This window comes from Danio rerio, chromosome 22, assembly GCF_049306965.1.
Source record: "Danio rerio strain Tuebingen ecotype United States chromosome 22, GRCz12tu, whole genome shotgun sequence".
In the NCBI taxonomy this organism is placed as follows: domain Eukaryota; kingdom Metazoa; phylum Chordata; class Actinopteri; order Cypriniformes; family Danionidae; genus Danio; species Danio rerio.
The window spans coordinates 37,471,291-37,496,630 of NC_133197.1; the positions used below are offsets into that span (position 1 = coordinate 37,471,291).

At 38.3% G+C, this 25,340-nt stretch overlaps 2 protein-coding genes across 2 annotated transcripts; one reads left to right on the forward strand and one right to left on the reverse strand.

Annotated features, from left to right (window-relative positions):
- LOC137488975 (uncharacterized) lies at window positions 1–10,194 on the reverse strand. The gene is made up of 5 exons (XM_073937617.1): window positions 10,011–10,194; window positions 5,648–5,977; window positions 4,645–4,809; window positions 1,491–1,534; window positions 1–308 (listed from the first exon to the last, which is right to left on the reverse strand). The coding sequence occupies exons 1-5, from the start codon at window positions 10,165–10,167 to the stop codon at window positions 87–89; spliced, it is 918 nt and encodes a 305-aa protein (XP_073793718.1). The 5' UTR covers window positions 10,168–10,194; the 3' UTR covers window positions 1–86.
- Window positions 10,195–18,257: 8,063 nt separating this feature from the next.
- On the forward strand, window positions 18,258–24,370 carry dynlt2b (dynein light chain Tctex-type 2B). Its single transcript, NM_001423759.1, has 5 exons — window positions 18,258–18,505; window positions 18,794–18,927; window positions 20,402–20,471; window positions 23,662–23,725; window positions 23,815–24,370. Exons 1-5 carry the CDS (start codon window positions 18,369–18,371, stop codon window positions 23,860–23,862), a joined length of 453 nt encoding a protein of 150 aa, NP_001410688.1. The 5' UTR covers window positions 18,258–18,368; the 3' UTR covers window positions 23,863–24,370.
- Window positions 24,371–25,340: the final 970 nt, after the last annotated feature.

Consider the following 25,340-nt stretch of genomic DNA (forward strand, 5'->3'; position numbering starts at 1 on the left):
ATATATATATTAGGTTTCCATGAGTGCATTTCGAAACACACTAACTTTAGTGGACAAGGCGTTACAGGTTAATGGTTTTTCTGACTCTATGCTTTAACGGCAGGTACTTGCTGTTTATTTCTTATCCGCCCACAAGGCGTCTGTTTCTGCTGAGGAAAAATGATGGCTGCGTATTCCACTCCATCCTGCTCGTTTGAAGTCGATTCGGCAGCTTTTCCTCTGTCATCTCTCTGAGGTCTGCTTTGAAAGTCTAATTCTCCGTACTCCACACAGCTGACAACCACAGGGCTGGATCTCCCACACTGCCCCTGCAAACGGTAATACAACACGTGTTTGATAGTCAGAATGTTACTGTAGATTCACTGTCTTCAATGTGTTCATTTAAAGTGAGCAGCTTGTTATTTGCTTTGGTACAATACAGTCTGTGTTGGTAAATTAGTTAGTAAACGTAATTAGATTACTTTTTCACTGAAAAAGTCAGGGATCCCTGCAGAAAAAATCCAGCTTAAATCAGCACAGGCTGGTTTGCTGGTTTTAGCTGATTGATCAGACTGGTTTTAGAGGGGTTTTGGCCATTTCCAAACTGGTTTCCAGCCACTTCCAGCCTGGTCTTAGCTGGTCAGGCTGGAAACTGACCAGCTAAATCCAACTAAAACCAGCTTGACCAGCCTGGTTTAAGCTGGACATAGCTGGTTTTGGCTGGGTTCCCAGCCTGGCTAGGCTGGTCAAGCTGGTTTTAGCTGGTCATCTCCCAGCCTGACCAGCGCAGACCAGGCTGAAAATGGCTGGAAACCAGCCTGGAAATGGCCAAAACCCCTCTAAAACTAGCCTGGTCGACCAGCTAAAACCAAGCCTAGGTTGGTTTAAGCTGTTTTTTTCAGTAGGGATTACATTTTACTGATCATTTAATTACAGTTACTTGTAATGTGCTCGCCTTAAATATTGTACATACATTATAATTACAACAGTAAATTTGTTTTTTGTTAGTCACAAAAAAAAAAAACCTGGGATAGACGCTAGATTAAATTTCTGCCTCTACCCAAAAATTATGGTATATTGACATGAGTATCTGCAGCTGTATCCTTTCTAGACTTTATCCAGTTCCAGTAGGGATTACTTGATTTAGAACCACCATGGTCAACCCGAGCTGAAACAAAGCTTGTTTTCTTTCTTGTGCCAAACAGTCACATGCCAAGAAGAAGAACGGGATCTGAAAGATGTGGAAAGTGGCAGCTCTTCCTCTATTTGCATGCGTCTATATTTGAAATAATCAACTTGAGTGTGCATAAGATGTGATATGTGAATGCCCCATATGTCTTCTTCTTTAAACAAAAATGACGTTGATTGCAACTTTTTGGTCTACTAAGCAAGGGTCCACTGTTCAACCAATGTTCACTGTAAAACCAAACCATACTGTACCGTATCGCTCAGTGGAAATGAGGTATTATTGAGTACAGTGGGTTAGTGAAGTAAAGAAGTCATGAACGTACTTGTTGTTTCGCTCTGTTGTTCTGAACTGCTGGGTTTTCAGCATCTGGGAAGCCATAAAGGTACAATTAGCATAGAGTTAGCGCTAATGTGCTATAAAAATTGTACCAGTGCTGATATACAGTCATAGCACACTGCTACTCGTGTGATATCGCGTTTATACAACAGTTCAACGGCACAATCTTGTACATAAAAAAGAAAATCAAAGACAGAAAGTCTAAAACCCTTTTGTATTAGCAACTACTTTCTTCCGCCATTCATTCACATCTGCAGCTGACGTCAGAACTGCAGAAGCTGTTACTAATTCACCAACGTCACTTTAGAGCTAGTGTTTGAGTGATTCTCTATAGCGTGATGTGAAGCGGCGCTTCTGGTGTGTGACCCCCTTTAGGTGATGACAAAACAGCAAATTTTGCTCACATTTTAAGATTATAAGGCTGAACATGACATGAAATGCCATCCGCCTACAGAGATTTCTCACCAGACTGCTGTTGTGCTCGCGATAAGGAGGGACTAGGCTGAATCCAGCTTCTTATTCGCAGGTTCTTATTGACTCTATCCGGTCCACCGCCAACTATTCCAGGATATGTCTTGTGCAGCGGATGTCCTTTCAGCCGCAACCCAGTACTGGGAAACACCCATACACTCTCACATTAATACACACATACAATACGGCCAATTTAGCTCACCCAATTAACCTGCAGCTCATGTGTTAGGACTGTGGGGGAAACAGGAGAACCCAGAGATAACCCACACAAACACGGGGAGAACATATAGAAATGTCAACTGACCCAGCCGGGACTCAAACCAGCGATCTTCTTGCTGTGAGGCGACAGTGCTAACCACTGAGCCACCATGTCACCCTAGGCTTTTTTTGAATGTAGTTGTTTAGATTGCAACTATTCTGTGTACTTATAAGGATAGAGCCTAATTTAAATATTTATGATTTCAGAGATTCTTCAGCCTGTCTGAGCAGACCAAAGAAAGTGACAGCTGACATTCCGTCACAAGATGGCGACAGAGACCACATAGTAAGTCCTTAGAGGGAGGAAAACTTGTCATTACAAGTTTCAAACTACAGCTGATCAAATCATTATAAATCAGGTACGTGACTTTCTAAGTCGATCTCTCTCTTTTGTATTTAGTAGTGCTGTATTTATACCATAGAAACTGCTAGTGTTTGCTTTGGCTTTTTCTGGGTTAATTATTGTGATCTCCCGATTGCAACAGATAAATAACATGAATTCTCTGTAGACTGATGGCATTTCATGACGTTCAGCCTTATAATCTTAAATGTGAGCAAAATCAGCCGTTTTGTCATCACTTTAGACATTACACTAGATACAATCAATCATTCAAACACTAGCTCTAAAGTGATGTTGGTGAGCTGGCAACAGTTTCTGGTGTTCTGATATCAGCTGCAGATGTGAATGAATGGTGGGAGAAGATAGTTCCTTATACAAAAGGGTTTTGAGACTCTCTGTGTTTGATTTCCTTTTTTATATACATTATAATTATGCCTTCAAACTGTTGTATAAATGCAATATCACCCTCATAGCAGTGCAATATGGCTGTATATTGGCATTGGTGAGACACTAAAGCAGGTCGCACACCAGAAGCGCCGCACAGCGCCACGCAGCGCAACGCAGCGCAACGCAGCGCAATGCATTTTAGAATTCTAAACATAGGTTTCTATCAGGATACACACCGGCGCCGCAATTCGGCGGCACACGCCCACGACTCAGGACGCAGTTTATCTTTCAGCCGCGCCACAGAGCGCCATCTGATTAGTTTCATGTTAAATATCATTCGAATGTGCGCATCTGGTGTGCGATACTTTAATCTGTCATGTGTGCGGCGTGTCGTGGCGCTTCTGGTGTGCGACGTGCTTAAGGCACTCATCCTGTGGCCTCGAGCCAACGCACGCGCCCCACCAGTGCCGTATTGCACTGCTACTCATGTGATATAATATACATACATATATATATATATATATATATATATATATATATATATATATATATATATATATATATGAGCAATATCACACGAGTAGCAGTGCGATATGGCTGTATATCGGCACTAGTGGGAGGCGTGCCTTAGTAACTTCACCAGTGCCGATATACAGCCATATTGCACTGCTAGGAGTGTGATATTGCATTTATACAACAGTTTGACAGCATAATTGTGTATAGAAAAACTAAATCAAACATGGAGAGTCTCAAAAACCCTTTTGTATGAGGAACTACTTTCTTCCGGATTCAAATCATAAGCTGACAGTTAAACAGTTGAGCGTACATCCTTTAAACTTTAGAGCTTTAGTGTCTGCTTTTTGCTGGCTGTGTGTGGGCGGAGTAATACACAAAGGGTAAAGAGGCTGTAGGAGTTCTGATATTGCAGAATATCGCACGGCTATCAGCCAATCAGATTTGAGTACCAGACAGAACTTTTTTATAAATATATTTTAATATATAATATATTATTATAATTTAGGTGAAGTGATGGCGCAGTAGGTAGTACTGTTGCCTCACAGCAAGAAGGTCACTAGTTCGAGCCTCAGCTGGGTCAGTTGGCGTTTCTGTGTGGAGTTTGCATGTTCTCCCAGCGTTCGCGTATAGTAGGGCGGTATAATTTAATTCGGTAGGCTAAATTGTACGTAGTGTGTGAGTGTGAATGAGTGAGTATGGGTGTTTTCCAGTGATGGGTTGCAGCTGCAAGGGCATCCGCTGCGTAAAACATATGCTGGATAAGTTGGCGGTTCATTCCGCTGTGGTGACCCCAGATTAATAAAGGGACTGAGACGAAAAGAAAATTAATGAATGAATGAAGACATATTTTAAATAACTATATATATATATTATCTGCTTTCTCTGCTTTAGGAGGATTTGTAACTCAGTAAAAATGAAACTACTTTACTGGATGAATGCATTTCTAATCCTGTAAATAAATAAATACAAATTTGATCAATTAAGTCATTCTACAAGATATAACCTAAACCTTTATAATACACCTTTAAATAACACAACACACTTCACTTACTTTAACAAATCATTTGATATCCTAAATCGCACAAACACTCAAATACAACAGCAGCATGTAATACAAATAAATTCAATAAAAAGCTTAAATAAAATGGCACAAACGCCATGCATTTACCTTGTTTCCTTGGATAGCTCCTATAAAACCAGCACAGTATTCCGACAAAGAGAGATATGATTATTATCACCGATGCAGTGAAGAAAACGATGAATGACTTTTGTTGCAGCGTCTCTGGTTTTTGACTTGTCAATGTGCTTTCATGCACTGATGTGGGTACAGTCTCTGAAAAAAAAGAAACATGCATTGGCAACTGTGTTTATTGTCATTCATTTTCCTTCAGCTTAGTCTCTTATTTAATAGGGGTCACCACATGGGAATGAACCGCCAACAATTCCGGCATATGTTTTATGCAGCCGATGCCCTTTCAGCGGCAACCCAGTACTGGGAAACACCTTTACACTCTTATTCACACACTATGTGAATTTATCATTTATCATTCCACACCCTAGATTTCAGATCACAGCCGTTTTTGTTTTGAAGAATCCCCCCTTTCACCCCTACTCCTCCTCCTTTCCTAGATGGGTGACATGGTGGCCCAGTGGTTAACACTGTTGCATCACAGCAAGAACGTCTTTGGTTCTGGTCATTACCAAACCAGCCGACGTTTCTATGCAGAGTTTGCACGTTCTCCCCGTGCTCATGTGGGGTCCCCCGGTTTCCTCCCACTCTCCAAAAACATGCAACTTAAGTTAATTGACTAATCCAAATCAGCACCATAGACATGCTCCTAGTAAGTAGTAAGAGCAATTCCTGTCTGTTCATTAGCTACTACAGCAGGGGAGTTCTCCAGATCTACCTGAGCTCAAACTCCCCTCTCGCCTTGCAAACGGGAGGGAGCCCCGGACTGGAGGATCATATGAGCTCAGATTTCTTTCCCGGGACAGCATTCCAAACAAGCTGTATAATCAAGCAATCATTAGCTAAGTGTGAACTCCTGAAGGCCAATTTAGTTAGTCAATTCACTTATACAGTAGCACGTGTTTGGACTGTGGGGGAAACCGGAGAAGTTCACTATAGTTCACTAGAAATTCACTAATGAAAACAATAAAAGTTTACACACCTGTAGTTGTACCGGGTAATGTGACCATGATGTATACTTTATTGCTCTCAATCAGAGGTTTTTCGGCATTGCAGTTTGTAGTGCGCATTGCTACATGATATTCTCCTCCGTGCTCCATTGTGAGGTTCATGATGTGTAGTGTGACCGTGCTGTTTTCCACATCACCGAAGACAAAGTTTGTGGAGCAGAAAGGTTCAGTTTGTTTGCAGGTTTCTTTCTTGTGGCCATTCTTGTGCAGGATTAATTTGCTGGACCCGCTGTTAATATCACAACCCTGAAACGTGAATCGAACAGTGATGTTTTCTCCCAATGTACCATTCAATGAATCCACTGAAATAAAAAAATAAAACACACACACACACACAATTGGTCACTTCAATAGAAAACCCACATATCTGACAATCATTGTATGTGAGAACATAAAACATAGAACACAATTTAAATGCAAGCGTGGACCTCAAAGGTCCCGAGAAGTGCTTTGAAGTGTGCATTTTTAAATATATTCTCCAAATTAACAACAATACACTCACCGGCCACTTTATTAGGTACACCTGTCCAAGATATCTTAATGCAAATTTCTGATCAGCCAATCACATGGCAGTAACTCACTGGATTTAGGCATGTACACATGCTCAAGATGATCTGCTGCAGTTCAAACTGAGGGAATAATGGTGATTTAAGTGACTTTGAACGTGGTTCTTGGTTCTTCCAACATGGTTGTTGATCTGAGTATTTCAGAAATTGCTGATCTACTGGGATTTTCACGCACAACCATCTCTAGGGTTTACAGAGACAAATATATGTCCGACAAAGAGAAAATATCCAGTGAGCGGCAGTTCTGTGGGCGCAAATGCCTTGTTGATGCCGGAGGTCAGAGGAGAATGGCCAGACTGGTTCCAGCTGATAGAAAGGCAGCAGTAACTCAAATAAGCACTCGTTACAACCGAGGTCTGCAGAAGATCATCTCTGAACACACAACACAACCAACCTTAAGGCAGATGGGCTACAGCAGCAGAAGACCACACCGGGTGCCACTCCTGTCAGCTAAGAACAGGAAACTGAGGCTACAATTCACACAGACTCACCAAAACTGGACAATAGAAGATTAGAGAAACGTTGCCTGGTCTGATGAGCCTCAATTTCTGCTGCAACATTCGGATGGTCGGGTCAGAATTTGACATCAACAACATGAAAGCATGGATCCATCCTGCCTTGTATCAACGGTTCAGGCTGCTGGTGGTGGTGTAATGGTGTGGGGGATAATTTCTTGGCACACTTTGGGTCCATTAGTATCAACTGAGCATCGTGTCAACACCACAGCCTACCTGAGTATTGCTACTGACCATGTCCATCCCTTTATGACCACAGTGTACCCATCTTCTGATGGCTACTTCCAGCAGGATAACACACCATGTCATAAAGAGCGAATCATCTCAGACTGGTTTCCTAAACATGTCAAGGAGTATTCAACTGTACTCAAATGACCTCCACAGTCACCAGATCTCAATTCAATAGAGCACCTTTGGGATGTGGTAGAACGGGAGATTCTAATCATGGATGTGCAGCTGACAAATCTGAAACTACTGTGTGATGCTATCATGTCAATATGCAGCAAAATCTCTGAGGAATATTTTCAGCACCTTGTTAAATCTACACCATGAAGGATTAAGTCAATTCAGATTCTTTTGTAATAACAGTAGGTGTGAATGGCCTGGGAGGTATTTGGCACTCTCCAAAAATGTATATACTGTAGGTCTACGTTTTCAGAATGAGCCTGGTTTGCAATTTTTTTTACGGTTATTTTTCAATTCGCGCCCACAATACATAGTAATCTTCAATGAATCTTTAATGTTTGGATAGTCAGTCCTTCTGCTGACGTCAACCTGAAGGTTTCTGTAGCAACTGAATATTAATACACTCCTTTACCATTAAGTTTGAGCAAAAAAAAAAAAGAAGTCTTCGCCCCTACTCAATATTCCATTCCAGTTCACGCAGACTTTAAAATTCAGATTTAAGCCTGCAAAGCAGTACATGGATTCACTCCAGATTACAATTGTGATCTAGTGAGACTCTTTCTACTCCCTTTGGTTCTCTTCGTCCTGCTGCTAGTGTCATCTTCCATCAGCCGTGTGATAAATTAAAAACCATGGGAGGGTTTCTTTTGCGCTTCTTATAAAAACTCTCCTTTACCTGCTTTCGTTAGGACTTTTGCATATTCTCCCCGTGTTGGCGTGGGTTTCCTCCGGGTGCTCCGGTTTCCCCCACAGTCCAAACACATGCACTATAGGGGAATATATTTAGGTAAATATATCACTGTGGTGACCGCTGATAAATAAGGGACTAAGCTGAAGGAAAATAAATGAATGAATGAATGTCTGAAACTTCTCTTACACTGATTCTTGTATAAATCATAGTAAAAATGTAGGATAGTCAATTAATGTTCAATTATTCAAAAGTCTTTGCAATTTCTTGTTTCGAATCGTAAAAACTCAATATTTACTGTGTTGTAGAATTGTACAAAATTGTTCGTAAATTACATTTAAATTGCAAGTAAAACTGATTTTATAGATATTTTTTTAATCAGAAAGACTTTTATTTAACAATGATGTCTTCAAAAGATAGTTTAGCTGTTTAATGCTAGTTTTTCATTGTGACAACTGAATCAATACTTTATTCATTTTTTTCAATTAAAGTGACTTGCTTTAAGGGTTTGTGTTTATAAAGATAATAAAACCTGAAAATTCGCTAACAAACGTGACAATCATACTATCCCTCAAACTCCTACATTGTAGTAAAAACTGAAATCTACATCAATTACTGTTTTGACATTTCTTTTTGGAGTTAAATCCTCCTGCTTAGTTTTATCTTGTGATCAACATGACAGTGCTGCACTGAGCGACAGGTTTGAAACTCTTGTGAAGGTGAGAGCTGTTGTTTTGCACATCTCTGTTTTGTCACATTTTCCATGAGTCAAAGGAAAATTCTCAGTACTTCAATTGTCTCTTTTCTCTAAAAATTAGATTTAGTTTTGACGAGTGAGTGACTCTTAAAAGCTCATGAAGTCACTGCATCAGATTTAGGATTTGTTTCATAGTATTAGACTGAACAACAATTTATTTAGAGTTTTATAAATCATGTTGATGAAAGTCATTTATTGCTCAGAAAAGAATCAAATTAAACAACACACATTTCAAACTTAACACACACAATTTAAACTCAACATACACATTCATCTTAAACTCAACACACACATTCTAAACACATTGTCAACTCAACACACAGATTCTAAACTCAACACACAATCTAAACACACATTCTAAACTTAACACACACACACACTAAACACACATTCTTAACAACACATACAGTGTAAACTCAACACACAATCTAAACTCAACACACACACAATCTAAACACACATTCTAAACTCAACACACAATCTAAACTCAACACACACAATCTAAACACACATTCTAAACTCAACAAACAATCTAAACACACATTCTAAACTCAACACACACATTCTAAACTCAACACACAATCTAAACACACATTCTAAACTCAACACACACATTCTAAACTCAACACACGATCTAAACACACATTTTAAACTCAACAAACAATCTAAACACACATTCCAAACTCAACACACACATTCCAAACTCAACACACAATCTAAACTCACACACATTCTAAACACACTTTCAAAACTCAACACACAATCTAAACACACATTCTAAACTCAACACACACATTCTAAACTCAACACACAATCTAAACACATATTTTAAACTCAACACACAATCTAAACACACATTGTGAACTCAACACACACATTCTAAATTCAACACACAATCTAAACACGCATTCTAAACTCAACACACACACACACACTAAACACACATTCTAAATTCAACACACAATCTAAACACACATTCTAATCTCAACACACACACACACACACACACACATTCTAAATTCAACACACAATCTAAACACACATTCTAAACTCAACACACACACACAATCTAAACACACATTCTAAACTCAACACACATTCTAAAATCAACACAATCTAAACTCACACATTCCTAAATTAACACACATTCTCAACCCCTAACACAACGCTAGGAAGAACGTTTTAAATTTGAAGTGCCTCAAAGCTTGTAAACCCCATATTTACCTCTGACTCATTTTACCAAACGTTCAAAAACACACAAAATTTGACACTCAATTGTTTTTACCAGCATGTGTGTTCACATTTCTACATGTTGGGCAAAATTCAGCAGTAAAAAAGTCATACAGCTCAACAGGAGAAGCCAAACCCAATAAATACAATACAATCATGTCTTTGTTTACGTACCGTTATGAACCAAGATGAGCATGAATGAAAAAAGTAAGAGTTTCTTGAGGTCACGCTTCATCCTGCAGACCAAACAGAGCAAGTGAGCGCAGGCAGGCCGCCACCGGAGATGCAGACGTCTTCCCGTTTCTGCTGATTTATGCTTTTGCACTGACATGTTTATCAGAAAACCTTCATCTGTCAGTGGGAGGTACAGACAGGAACTCAAAGTCATCGCATTCACTCAGTGGAGGTACATTTCTTTTCCTTTTGTTCACTTTCATTTCTCTCTCTTTTTTTTTTCCCTTCCCTTTATTGCAATTTTAGAACACAGAACATACAAGGGCAATAACAACATTATATTAACATCCAATCAAGTACAATATAAGAAAAAGAAGAAGAAAAAAAAAAGAAAAAACAACAATAACAATTATTCAAAAAGCTAAATTTAAGGCTTTAAAAATTATTAACAGTTCTTTTTGCTTTGGTATTTTTTTGTTTCTTTTATCGTGCATAGGTAATGAATTATTTCTTTTTTAAAGTGAGTAACATTAGGTTTTTTCACAGCCCATTTACATTTATGAATAAAAATTTGCCAAATTTTGAAGTCAACTGTATTCTCATAAAAAAATAAAACATCTTTTTCTTTGAATCCCAATGCAATATTCGTATTCTGCTTAACAAAAAAGAAAAGATCACACCAAAACAATTGTGTATAAATACAATCATAAAATAAATGAACAATACTCTCTTCTTTATCATTACAGAAAGTACATTTTAAATCAAGATCTTCACAAAATCTTGCAATTACCTGTTTTACAGGGCTTTCATTTCTCTACAAACCAAAAAACTAAGCAGACTGATTAAGAAACAGCATCTGAAGAGTCGTTGTAATTATATATATACACAGTATAATGTTATTTATATATTCAGTCATACCCAAAATTATTCATACCCCTGGCATAATCTGTCTAAAAGTACCATTTATTCAACCAGCAATTATTATTGTTTGACTGGAAATGACACATTCTTCTCTCAAAATATACTAAGATGATGTACAAGCGACTTCATTGTGTTTATTTACCTTTGAACAAAAAGTGGCATATCCAAAATTATTCACACCCTTCTCAATAATCAATATAAAGCCTGTAAAGCAATCAAACCGCTTCTTATGTTGGCTGACTAGCTTTTTGCATGTCTCCACTAATATTTTTGCCCATTCTTCATTAGCAATAAGCTCCAACTCTGCCATCACACCTATCTTTAGCTCCCTCCAAAAATTCTTAATTGGGTTTAAGTCAGGATTCTGGCTGAGCCACAGCGAAAACACCTAATAAGGTAAAGTTGGTTTTATATTTGCGTATTCAGTAGGGATGTTCAGATTTGATCACGTGATTGGAAATCAGGCCTGATCACGCAGTTTCAAACTCGATAGGAATTGGACGTCACCTCCCGATAAGGACTGGAATATGTATATATCAGCCTGATCTCACAAGGAAAACGTAAGTATTTTACGTTTTGTCAGTTTAGTGGCTAATTCATACAATATCAGTCGTACAAAGATGTACAATTTTAAAAAGGAGGCGTGGCACCCAACCCCACCCTTATCCCAACCGTCATTGGGTGATGAGCAAATTGTACTAAATTGTACGAATTAGATCGTACGAATTAGCCACTAAATGAAAATTACGAATTGCTGTGTTATTGTATTGGATATATATATATATATATATATATATATATATATATATATATATATATATATATATATATATATATATATATATATATTTTTTTTTTTTTTTTTTTTTTCATTTTCTTTTCGGCTTAGTCCCTTTATTAATCCGGGGTCGCCACAGTGGGGTGAACCGCCAACTTATCAAGCACATTTTTTACACAGATAATGCCCTTCCAGCCGCAACCCATCTCTAAGAAGAAGAAGAAGAAAAAAAAAAAATATATATATATATGTATGTATATATATATATATATATATATATATATATATATGTATGTATATATATATATATATATATATATATATATATATATATATATACATACATAGGAATGACTTAAAATTACTTTAATTCAACAAGCAATTAATTTTTGACTTGAAATGACACAGGTTTCTCTTAAAATATACTAAGACGATGTACAAGAGGCTTCATTGTGTTTATTTACCTTTGAACAAAAATTGGCATGTCTAAGATTAATCACACCCTTCTCAATAATCAATAGAATAGATTTTATTGGCTATTACAGCAATCAAACGCTTCTTATAATTGCATTGCAAGTCTCCACTAGTATTGTGTCCATTAATCATAAGCAACGAGCTCCAACTTTCAAGTTGGAGGGTCTCCTTGCCATCACCCTGATTTTAAGCTCCCTCCAAAAATTTTCAATTGGGTTTAGGTCCGGACTCTGGCTGGGCCACTGCAAAACATCTATTAAGGTAAAGTTATTTTATATTCGCATATTCAGATTTTATGTTCAATAACAAGGCTAATACAGATTAATTATAATGACAGACTATTGTAAGCATAACTTCCTAAACACTATCCCAATATTGATTACCACACAACTTTGATTCTTTGTTCTGAAATCGAATGCAAGTATGACTTTAAAACAACATTGGCACTATTTAATTGATTGTGAAAATGTACTTTTGATAGTCATTAGCTGTTGAAATGATTTCCCTATCTAGAATTTGCAAAAATAATATATATATATATATATATATATATATATGAAAATTATATTAAGTGAAAGTCTGACAGTGCAAACATAAAACCAACTTTACCCCAATCATATCATGGTATTTGTGATTGCTGATACTACATTCTTGTCAACTCATATTATCATACAATCTCACCACAAGACCACCGACAGCCCACCTTGAGTTTCACAATCACACAGAGGAAATGTGTCTGTCTTGATACAGTGCTGGATGAATATCATACAAATTCTGCACTGCAAAAAAACTTACTGCCTTAAATTGTTTAATTTTTTTAAGTCATCTCAATTTACATTAGTCAAACTGACTAAAATATTAAGTTAAACCTTATAACCAAAAATCTAACAAGATTAACTTTTTAAAATTAGTCTAAAAATAGCCTTGTTGTCATACTGATATTTACAGTGCGATCAAATTTTATTCCTCAATTACTCAGAACCATTTGAGGGGGGTGCAGTGTTTGGGTGTTCTGTGTTTGTCTGAGAAAACTAATCTTACCGAAATTTAAATATTCCATACCAGTTGAAGCTGATCGGTCAATTCTTGTCACGTGACTTGCGGTGCGTTCAGTATTTTACATTGGCAGGTTTATTAGGAAATAAATCCAGTGAGGTATATAACGATATAATTAAATTGATTAAAGAAACCCAGTTAGAGAAAAGAATATAGAGATAATATCAAAAGAATTGTTAGCCCACCCCATCCCTCATTTTTATATATATATATATATATATATTTTTGCCCCATCTCTCTCTTCACTATTTCCTCCCCCTCTCTCTCCCTTCCTGAAATTTTTACACTTCAGTTATTATTCAACTAGTTCCATACTCCATTCCAGTCGGTGGCGGTAATGCACCTATAGACCAATTACCATGTTTGTAAACATTCAGGATGCGCGCGCAGGGAGGTGGCAGAAAACAACCGGGAGCGCCAGCATTTACAGTGAGGGGATGACATCAGACGCGGTGCAGAGTTTGTTGTTGTCTTAGAAATAAGATATATTACTAACATATTATATATATTATTTACATAATGCTTACAGCATATTATAACAGCTCGTCACCCAGTGACAAGCACAGTGATTCAGCAAAATTAACGTTAAAGTGAGCGGCGTTCATCTGACGGCTCCATTTGCGATAGCTCCCTCCCAATGAATATTGGATAAGACGAAATGACCAAGCATTCAGCCCGACATAAACAATCTCAATGAAGCTCCGAGTGATTTTACAAGAGAGAAGTTAAAGGCCTACAAGTCTTTGGATGCCAACAATGTTGTTCTTTGAGGTCATGTGCAATAAATATTGCTCCATGATGACCAGATTCAAGAGCTGAACACCAAGATTCCGCCTAGCCAAACACAAGGAAACAAGACGGAGCTAACGATATACAAGGCCTGGGAAATTAATCACCAACACGCAAAATGACTGCATTCTGACAGTTAACTTCACCTGTACGGCAGGGTATGTGAACCTACACATAGAGGTAGATTTGGTTTTATATTCGCACATTCAGACTTTCTCCTTAATAATATAGTTTCATAAAAATATTATTTGCAAACTCTAAATAGCAAATCATATTAGCAACAGCCAAGACTAACAAAGTACAACATTGTTCACAGTCAAATAAACAGTGTTAATGTTGTTTTCAAGTCACACTTGCAGGTTATTTCAGACCGAATATTCAAAGTGCCGTGGTAAACAATATAGGGAGTATGTCACAAGTTGTCACTGAATAATGTGTGAATAATATAAAACTAAGTTTACCTTAATAAACTTTCACGTTTCATTCTTAGCATTCAGTGTCAGCAGTTTAATTCACCATATGTAACTGTTTTTGCTGAAACCATTTCTGCAATCAAAAACGAGTGATGTGTCTGATTCAGCATAGCGTGAACTGACCTGATATGACATGACAACTGCAGAGTCCAGCATTTCTAATTAGCTCCTCACTTCATTCAGCTCCCATTTAGCCAAAGACGTCTGCAGTCGGTATTAAAGCAGTGTGTGGTGTATGGTAAAATTTAAGTTTTCTATTTTTGGACTCGAATTTGGCATCCTACCGCAAAACACGACATCTTTCCCATTGTAGCCTGTCTGTTTTCTGCAACCGGGGACCCGTGTGACGTCATGTGTGACGTAGGTTGGTAATTGGTCTATAAGTCTGGTTGCCAACCGCCAGTAAAACCCAGTGACGAAGAAGAAGAAGACTTGCGGTGCGTTCGCAGCCCGGGGTTCATTGGTTTGCGCAAGCCGCGCACCTCCATTCGAAACAACAAACTTGTGCAAACTCTAGAAATACGTGATATGCTAACAGCTCCTAAAAGGTGGCCATCATTTGCAATCTCCATCAGTTTAGCTTCTTGCACAGACATGCTGGATTCACCTGATTTGTTGACAAGTGGGTTGCGGATCCATTGCTTCACTTGGCAAAGAAACTTTCCAAAGACCTCAGTTTCTTACTCATTTTGCTGCTTTTGGGTTAAATTTGGGTGCTAAAGTGACCAAGATGTAAATTAAAATGGTCGAGCCGAACTGAGTCTGGTTCTCTCAAGGTTTTTTTTCTTTACTCCTATCAGGTGAAGTTTTTTTTCCCTCTCCGCTGTCGCCACTGGCTCGCATGGTTCAGGATTGGTAGAGCTACGAATCGATGAATTTGCTCTTCAGTGTTTGAACTCTCAGTAATGATTTTAAATCACACTGAACTGAGCTAAATTGAACTGAACTGAACTTAAACACTAAAAACTGAACTAAACTGTTCCAGTTACTATGACCATTTACGTGAAGCTGCTTTGACACAATCTACATTGTAAAAGTGCTATTCAAATAAAGCTGAATTGAATTAAAATGTAAGCGAGAGAGTCTGGTCATTTTCCAAAATAAAAGACTTTTTAAAATAAAAAATCGTTCAGACTCAAATAAATATAAAACGGAAATATTCATTCATTTTCTTTTCGGCTGAGTCGCTTTTTTAATCCGGGGTCGCCACAGCGAAATGAATCGCCAACTTATCCAGCACGTTTTTACGCAGAGGATGCCCTTCCGCCTAAAATGGAAATAATTTATGATTTTTTGTGCAGCCTGGTACCAATTGATCCACGGACGATGGTTAAGGACCAAATAGCTAGGGGATAAAATGAACGGCAACATGATCATTCTCCTAATTGTCCACTGCTAAGAATTTAAAAAAATATGACGCCACCCCCCACAAAGCTCGCTGAGGCCCCCTTGTGGGCTGGGACCCCCCTCTTGGGAACCGCTGCCGTATGACGTGTATCAGGATGATAATGACCAATACACACAGCAAGACTGGTGACAGTGGTTTTATGAACATGACAGTTGAACATCTCTCATGGCCTGCACAGTCACCAGACCTAAATATTATTGAGCCACTTTGGGGTGTTTTGGAGGAGCGAGTCAGGAAATGTTTTCCTTCACCAGCATCATGTTGTGACCTGGCCACTATTCTGAAGGAAGAATGACTCAAAATCCCTCTGGCCACTGTGCAGGACTTGTATATGTCATTCCCAAGACCAATTGATGCTGTATTGGTGGCAAAAGGAGGCTGTACAACAGGGGTTCTCAAACCTGGTCCTGCAGATTTTAGCTCTTGCCTCAACACACCCGCAAGGATGTTTCTAAAAAGCCTAGTAAGAGCTTGATTAGCTAGCCTATGTGTGTCTGATTAGGGTTGGAACTAAACTTTGCAAGACACCGGCCCTCCAGGACTGAGATTGAGGACCCCTGCCCTACACCATACTAATTGTGGTCTAAAACCAGGCGTTTCAGTTTCATTGTCCAACCCCTGTAGAAGTATTATCTGCAAAATTAGGGTAAGGTGCAGTAGGTGATCTGCAATAATGCTAACTGGTTAGCATATTATCTACTGCGGCAGGGGAGGGACTGTGTTTTAAAGCCACGCCTCCTGAAAACACAAACGTGTACACCGCGACATGATGGCAGACAACCCACTAGTTCATGTCATTTGCCAGTTAGAAATGTAGTTAGTGTTTGGCCGGTGCCTCCTCAGAATGTGCTACCGCCCTGCTGAAAAATCCAGCTTAAACCAGCCTAGGCTGGTTGGCTGGTTTTAGCTGGTCAACCAGGCTGGTTTTAGAGGGGTTTTGGCCACTTCCAGGCTGGTTTCCAGCCTGGTCTTAGCTGGTCAGGCTGGGGGATGACCAGCTAACACCAGCTTGACAAGCCTAGCAGCCTGAGAGCCCAGCCAAAACCAGCTATGTCCAGCTTAAACCAGGCTGGTCAAGCTGTTTTTAGCTGGATTTAGCTGGTCATCTCCCAGCCTGACCAGCTAAGCCCAGGCTGGAAATGGCTGGAAACCAGCCTGGAAGTGTCCAAAACCCCTCTAAAACCAGCCTGGTCGACCAGCTAAAACCAGCCAACCAGCCTAGGCTGGTTTAAGCTGGATTTTTTAGCAGGGCAGTAACTCAATCTGTCATATTTCATCAAAAAAACAGGGTTATCACATCTTGTCAGCTTTAAATGTGTATAAGAATGAACTACCTACTTAAAGAAGGGTGTAAAAACAGGAGTAGCACGTTTTGTTAGCTTCAAATGTCAATCGGAATGAACTACCACTCTAATAAACAAATGACATATAAAACTGATGAAATACAAAATTAAGGCAGTAGTTCACTCTGTTAGACTTTTGAAGCTGCTACGCCTTTTTCTACATTGTTCAATAGAGAAGTAGTTAATTTCGATATATTTGAAGCTGACAATATGTGCTACCCCTGTTTTTACATCCTTATTCAATGTGGTAGATCATTCTGATAGACATTCGAAGCTACAGTTTACCGGAAACAATTAACCCAGGTTACTGGCAAATTAAAAGTCCTATTAGCATGCTTTGGCATACACCCTATAGTCTACGTTTAATAGTTTAAAACAACATAAAGATTTTAAAAACAATTTACGCAAACCTAACATTTATGAAAGCTCCTTTGTGCACTTTTCAGTTGCAATCCACTTAAACTAAAGTAAACCAATTTACTTGAATTAAAACCAAGTAAAGTAAATTCTAATTTACTCAAACGTTAGTTACTCACCTAATTGTTAAAAACTGGTAACCATTGTCTTCAATGTTTAATATTTGTTTTACCTACTATGGACGTGAATGGGTACCGGTTTCTAACATTTAAAAATATATTTTAAATATATATTTTGTTTTCATCAGGAAAAAAAGTAATAAATGTTTTTTTTTTTAAACACTTGAGGGAAAGTAAACAAGCTATAGTAATTTTTCATTTTGGGGCGAACTGTCCCTTGAAACAAATGGAAAGAGAATAGTAATTTTACCTTTATAGTAACTTTACCCTGTTTTGTAGTAGTAAACCATGGTAAATGTTTTACATAAGGACTACAAAACTAGAAAAACATTTCTAAGCTTGCCTTAATGTAAACTAGTTTTGAAAATGTCGTCTTCCAGTTTAAATATGAACTTATTTAGTCTGAGTGAGAAAGTAATATGTTAAAAAAAATCGTTATAAATCTTCATATTTTATTAATGTTTCTTTATTTGAAGCTACCTCTCACACTACGAACACCGGTTAACGTTACTTTCTGCATCGGTCAAACAGAACGCGCCTGCTGTTTTTCGTGACGTCATCGCGTAAATTGATTTCCCGGATGAAACCGAGTTGTTATGACAACGTCGGTAAAGCTGTAAAGCGAAAGTGCGAAACTACTATCGCACAGAAGCGTGATATTTCACTCATGGATACAGGAGCGAACACGTACCTCATTAGGCCGAATTATAAAGACAAGTAAGACGCTTTGCTTCCACTTTTTAAGGCTAAACTTAACGTTAGCTAGCTAAACTAGCAGCTTGCTAAAACATCAGCATCATCTGAACAGCATATGAAGCAGTGTTTGCCTTAACTCCTGAATTGTATCCAAATATCCGCATTTAGGTAAACAATATAGAGACAATTAAATGAACAAATGTGCGAATATAAACCAACTTTACCTCAATCACACCGAACCTGCTCCATTTCTTGCCTTTGTGAATGTCATAAAGCATAAAACTGACTTTACCTCAATAATATCCGCAGGTTCAAGGCAGGTGTGGCGAAGGAGTGCATTGGAGAAATCCTAAGGGAGCAGCTGTATGGAGTTCAGTATGATCCCGAAGAGGTTCCCACATTATCCAGATCTTTAGCAGACTCCATTAAACACAAGCTAAAAGGTAACAGCACAGTACGATTTAGATAAAGTTGGTTTTATATTGAGACATTCAGACTTTCTCCTTATATAACTTCGGAGAAGTATATTTTGCAAATCATAAATAGTGAAATTATATTAGCACCCTATGACTATCAATGTGTAACATTGACCACAGTCAAATAAATAGTGCTCATGTTATTTTCAAGTCATACTTGCATGCTAATTCAGACCGAACATTTAACGTAGAGGAGTAAACAATACAGGAACCATAAAAATGAACAAATGTGCAAATATAAAACCAACTTTACCTCAATCACACAGAATCGTTAAGTCAACCCCACAATAATAAAGGGACTAAGCCGAAAAGAAAACAAATGAATGTATAATGATAATAATATTAATATTTCATTGTACATTTCTGACTTATACAATCCTGCACAGTGGCTAGAGGGATTTTGAGTCATTCTTCTTCCACAATAGTGGCTAGGTCACAACATGATGCTGGTGAAGGAAAACATTTCCTGACTCGCTCCTCCAAAACACCCCAAAGTGGCTCAATAATAGTTAGCTCTGGTCACTGTGCAGGCCATGACTTAAAATGCTCATTAAAGAAAAACATAATAAAACGTGTATTCTATTAAAAAGATGGAAATAATGGGATGATTTATAAACAAATTGGCCTTTTTGAGTAAGAAAATCTAAATAATAAAATGTTAACAATGCACAGAATATAAAAATTTGAGTTATGAAAAAAAACATTAAAGGTATTAATACATAAACAGATATTACCTAAAAATGAAAAGTAATCCCTAACTTTATTTTTCCAGCACAAAAGTAATCTAAGTACAGTAACTAGTAACTTTCTAAGTAATCATACCCAACACTGCCCAGGTGTGCAAGGCATTATTTTCTAACAATTCAAAGCCCAATCATCGATTATTTCTTATTTAAATCATTTACTGTTATTTATTTATTTATTTATACAGGGACAATGTACAACATGACATGTTGTGCCAGAGTTAGCTATAAAGCTAATTTACATCTGTACCCAAACTTGCACCCAAACTCTGGAACTCTCTACCACGTTCACTCCGCTCCGCTAATAATATCTCTGAATTCAAATCCTTACTTAAGACTCACTTATTTTCTGAATGCTTCGCTTCTGATCTGCCAAACTGACTACTTTATCTGATCCACCACCACTCTGCTCATATGTCTCTTAGGTCTTGTTTGTGTAATTCCAGTTTGTTAGATTTGACTTCATGTATGTTTGTTTATCTTTTTGTTGCGTTCCTTATAAAGTGTCCTTGAGCTCTGGAAAGGCGCTATATAAATAAAAATTATTATTATTATTATTAAATGCCTGTATGTGGGGCATAAATGGGAAAGAATATGGAACCAAAATGTTTTGGAACCAGAAAATGTATGAAATAAGCTTTCTGATTGACATTTTAGGAGTATAAGACCTCTAATGAAGTATATTTGCTCTTCCTCAGACATGGCCTTTGACAGATACAAGTTCATCGTGCAGGTGGTTATTGGAGAACAGCGAGGAGAAGGAGTCAAGTAAGCAAAATCAAGCCCTCAAAATTATGCTTGCAAGCAGAGCCACGACCACAGGCATTGTCTTTCCTGATCGTTGTCTTCAGCTCTGACATTTGGCTTGTTTGTCACCAATCTGAGGTTTCTACTGAGTCTACTGATCTTTCTAGGCCACCCACATCCACAGTCACTGTGGTCTTTTTTGTGTTGCGAAACCAATATCGCAGGGCATCTGAAACTCACAGTTGTGCATCTGCAGATATCGTCAGCATCTGTGCAATAACCGGGTGGCTGTGGGTCCTCAAAAGCATCTTTTCTAGCACGAAAATGTGAATATTGGATAAAGTCGGGTTCAAACTTCTTGTTTATTTTACTTGACACACAGTATGTGACCTTGGACCACAAAACCAGTGTTATATTTCATTGGGGAGCAGCCCAAAAAATAGTGCCATTAAAATATTGCTGCACAATAAATCAAATTTCTAATTTGGATTGTGATTACGGATGCCATGTATAAGTTATCGTTCAGTATCCTCTTCAAATTTGATTATACACTCACCGGCCACTTTATTAGGTACACCTCACGAGTACCAGGTTGGACCTTATTTTGCCTTCAGAACTGCCTTAATCAGGGCCCGTGAACAGGGGGGTGGCCTGGGGGCTAGAGCCATTGCCCCTTTGGCCTCATTGGCTGAGGTGCTCCTCTCAGCCTGATCCCTCCCTCCCCCTCCAACACGTCCATTCCCCTGCCCCTGGCTGTTCAGTTACTGCTTCGCTTGAAGGGTCATGAAACACCAAAACACATGTTTTGAGCTGTTGTAAGTCGTATATGTGTCCCACACTGCTAAAAACACTATTAGGACACCTATATTTCACTAAAAAGTGTAAATTGGTTGTTTTTGCGTTATTTCAAGCAAATTCGTACTTCCGGTTTGAAACGAATTTTTGAAGCTGCGTCACGGTCATGACATAACAGTGTGATGCATTAATGCATAAATAAGGCTTGGTTCAAACCAATCAGCGCGCTCTATTGTGCAACTTCATTAATATTCATTACTGTCACAGTGTTTAGACGACAGAGACGCCACGTTGTGTTGGCAAAACAAGCGTGAAGTGTTGCTTTATAGTTTGCTGCAGTTAAGTTTTGTTTTCATTTTCTCTCTGTGAGAGCGCAGCTGGCGTCACGTGTGGATTAACAGTGTACGCGACGCTCGACAACAATAACTTACGTGTCTAAGGAGGATTATTGTTTACCTGAGAGCTGTTCTCATCTGCAAACGCTGAGATCCGGATTCGCTTGTAGTATTCTCTTAATAAAGACGCGGCTCTAGTTGCTGGTGATCGTCCCGTCTCTACAGATTTGGTAAGTGAGCGACCAGTGCTCTTTGTTTATTCAGTTTGTCCGTATCGAACAAACTATTGCACCGAGTGTAAACATGTTAGCACCACAACCAAACTTTAACCTCGTGTAGGATTTTCACCACATTTTGTGACCGGAATAACACACTCGGCTTTCTGACACTATCTGTCGTGTGCATCTAAGTTTCCGGGAAATGCTGAGGTTTTTTTTTTTTTTCATTCGCCGTGCGGTATCAAACATTGCATGAAAAATACACGCTTAGAGCAGATCCTCGAATCAAATATCTCGATTGTTGCGAGGGGCATGAATGAGTTCCCTGAATGAAAGAGCCAAACTGCAGTTAAAGTCCACCATTTAATCATTTGGCAAATAATTTGACCACAGATGTCCATGTAAACACAGTCACTTTGTCCCCTGTGTGTATATTTTGACTCTGAAACTCAGCGCGCCCAAATAGACACTCCCACACCATGCCTCTTTTCTTCCTTCGACACTCCTCTCTAAACAGAGCTGGACACGCCCACTTTTCTGACTTTTTCCAAAGTAGAGGTGTGAAAACACGCTGCTGAAACGAGGGGGTTTCATGGCCCTTTAACATCCACTGATTCCATTAATCTGCTCCATGATTTACCGCCTGTGTGCCTGCTTTCCGGAAAGTGGAGGTATCAGTTCTTAACGATCGTTGCATTACAAGGTAGATTGTCTCATTACAACCCACATTGCAGTCAGTGGTCCTCTAAAAGTGCTGACAACTTGTGCTAAATATCCACGTTCTTAGAGTTTGAATGTTTAATCAAAATCAGATCTAATATGAATAACAATGTTCTGTTGTTGGCACACTTTGTAGAAAAAAAATACTTAAACATGAGTATCTGTACCTCTACTTAAGTAAAGGATGTGTGTACTTTCGCCATCTCTTGTTAAAACCTATAAAAAAACAAATTAAAAACATTACAAACTGTTGCCGGAAGGTAAATAACAAACTGGCCAGCTCTTTTCCTCAGTCAGAATTTGTTAATTTAAATAATTAGAAATATAAATTAATAATAAATTTGTCTTAAAGCCTTCTTCAATCAGTTAATCTCACAATTTATGATGGTATACTTTCAAAAATGGGACTCATATAGAGGCCAAATTCTAGACTTTGTCAGTGGGGAGGTGGGTCTTTCGAACCACCCGAACCCCTCCTGGCTAGGGGCCTGATGTACTATGAGTGTGAAAGTGCATAAGTGTATAGTGTGCCATTTGGGACGCAGAGATTGTCATGTTCAAGAAACCAGTCAGATGATTTTATGACATGGCGTGTTATCCTGCTGGAAGTAGCCATCGGAACATGGGTACACTGTGGTCATAAAGGGATGCACATGGTCAGCAGCAATACTTAGGTAGGCTGTGGCCAAGAAAATATCCCCCACATCATTACACCACCACCACCAGCCTGAACCGCTGACTACAAGGCAGGATGTATTCATGCTTTCATATTGTTGATGCCAAATTTTGACCTGACTATCCCAATGTGACAGCAGAAATGGAAACTCATCAGACCAGGCAAAGTTTCTCCAATCTTCTATTGTCCAAATTTAGTGAGCCTGTACAAATGGTAGCCTCCTGTTCTTAGCTGACAGGAGCGGCGTCTGGCACCAGCAACCATGCCACATTCAAAGTCACTTAAATCACCTTTCTTCCTCATTCGGTTCGAAGTGCAGCAGATCGTCTTGACCATGTCTACATGCCTAAATGCATCGAGCTGCTGGCACGTGATTGGCTGATTAGAAATTCGCGTTAACGAGCAGCCAGACAGGTGTACCTAATAAAGTGGCCGGTGAGTGTATTATTGTTTTTCGCTTTTCGCAGGATGGCTGCGCGCTGCTTCTGGGATGCAGATACAGACAATTATGCTCAGGAGATATATATGAACGTAAGTGAAGAAATATATTTGATTTGACTACATGAAAACTATTTTGAAATGTGATTTCTGGTTATTAATTTATTTTTCCTGTCTAATAGGACAGCTTGTTCTGTGTAGCTGCTGCTTTTGCTGTGTATTATTACTGAAGACGCGCTGATGACCACATATATGCAGCTTGGGCCTCAAAAGGGTATATTTGTGCTGTTTATTTGAACTAAGTCAATCTCTTTCGTTTCTGTTGTTCAGAAGTCTTTGCTGTATGATATTTTGAATATATGAAGCTTTACAATTTTCAATAATGTTCGATTTATTTTATATACAGAAATAATAAAAGAAAATTAACTTTTGTCACTGTCATGCTCCATTTGGTTCATTTCATATGACCGACTGACTGATATTTAGTTTAATTTTCATCTAATAACTAATTATTAATCCGTTCACTCTAAACATTCATAGAAAAATTAATAAATTAAACAAATCCACATAAAGTAATCAAAGTTTAATCAAAGTATTTTGTGGGAAAACAACTACTTTATATGATACGGATTTAATGATGGCATCTATTCACATATATAATCATCTCAATGGGAACATTTTGAACAATCAAGAGTTTAGTTGAACAAACTTTCAATGGACGGACTGAAATATTGCAAATTTGATAAAAAAAAAATAAAAAAAAACCTGAACAAGGGCTCTTACACACACTAACAAATATTTGTGTTGCTTGTATAAATGACCTATTTAAAATTAGTTTAGGGCAGCATATAAAAGGAAGAAAGAGAAAGGACGCAGCATAAGGTGCCCGCCCACTTCCAGTTTAGCCAATTATATTTCAGCATCCCCGGTTGCCTTGCTGGAACACTGTGTATTTTATTCATTCAGTCAGGAAGGCTCTCAGAGCATGTGTCTGTGACCGAAATGTCACCCCTGGTGGACAGTAGCAGACTCCGAAATGAGACACAGATTCAGAGTTCCACATGATTTGGTTATTAATTAGCAAGTAATATAAATATTACGAGCGTAAACATTAGGTGAGCAGGTTACATTGTAACCCTGTGTCCTAACAACAGGCTACATGACTAGATTTGCAGTGATGAGCAATTTGGCTTTTTGCACCAGACGAAACAGGACGGAAATGTAAATACAGCCATTCAGAAGCACAGAATAGTGCATTCACTGCACTTCAGCAAGATGGTAAGGTTTATAATCTAATTAATACAGATTAAACCTCTTTAACATTACTAAATGTAGATGCTGAATCACTGATATGTGTTGGTTTGCACTGAGTCACAGTTCTAAAGTTCAATTTCAGACTGTTTATTTTATTTTGCAGATCTCAGGCGAACTATCTGCTGCTGCTTTCAGTAGTATGGCAATAAATGTCGTGTAAAATGGCGTTCAAACTCACATTATTAGCATTTAACTCTGAATAAAGCACATGAGGTGTACCTGAGGCGATCATTGTAAGTCCTGTTGTTCACCTGTGAGAAATAGAAGCGAATTCTAATTTCTAAATTTCAGGTGTTGGTTGGAACAAAAACTTCTTTTAATATGAAAATGTTTCTTCTATCGCGTGCTTTTGCTTTTATTTAGAACACGACTTAAATCAGCCTTTAGGCTCCAT

Bases quoted from the DNA above. Each gene is read 5' to 3' on its own strand.
- dynlt2b (NM_001423759.1), top strand. From the start codon at position 18,369: ATGAAACCGAGTTGTTATGACAACGTCGGTAAAGCTGTAAAGCGAAAG. The intron at 20,472-23,661 runs GTAAGCAAAATC...CGCTTTTCGCAG, and splicing joins CAGCGAGGAGAAGGAGTCAA to GATGGCTGCGCGCTGCTTCT. The intron at 23,726-23,814 runs GTAAGTGAAGAA...CCTGTCTAATAG, and splicing joins CTCAGGAGATATATATGAAC to GACAGCTTGTTCTGTGTAGC.
- LOC137488975 (XM_073937617.1), bottom strand. From the start codon at position 10,167: ATGTCAGTGCAAAAGCATAAATCAGCAGAAACGGGAAGACGTCTGCAT. The intron at 5,978-10,010 runs GTACGTAAACAA...TTTTTATTTCAG, and splicing joins GCTCATCTTGGTTCATAACG to TGGATTCATTGAATGGTACA. The intron at 4,810-5,647 runs GTGTGTAAACTT...CTTTTTTTTCAG, and splicing joins ATTACCCGGTACAACTACAG to AGACTGTACCCACATCAGTG.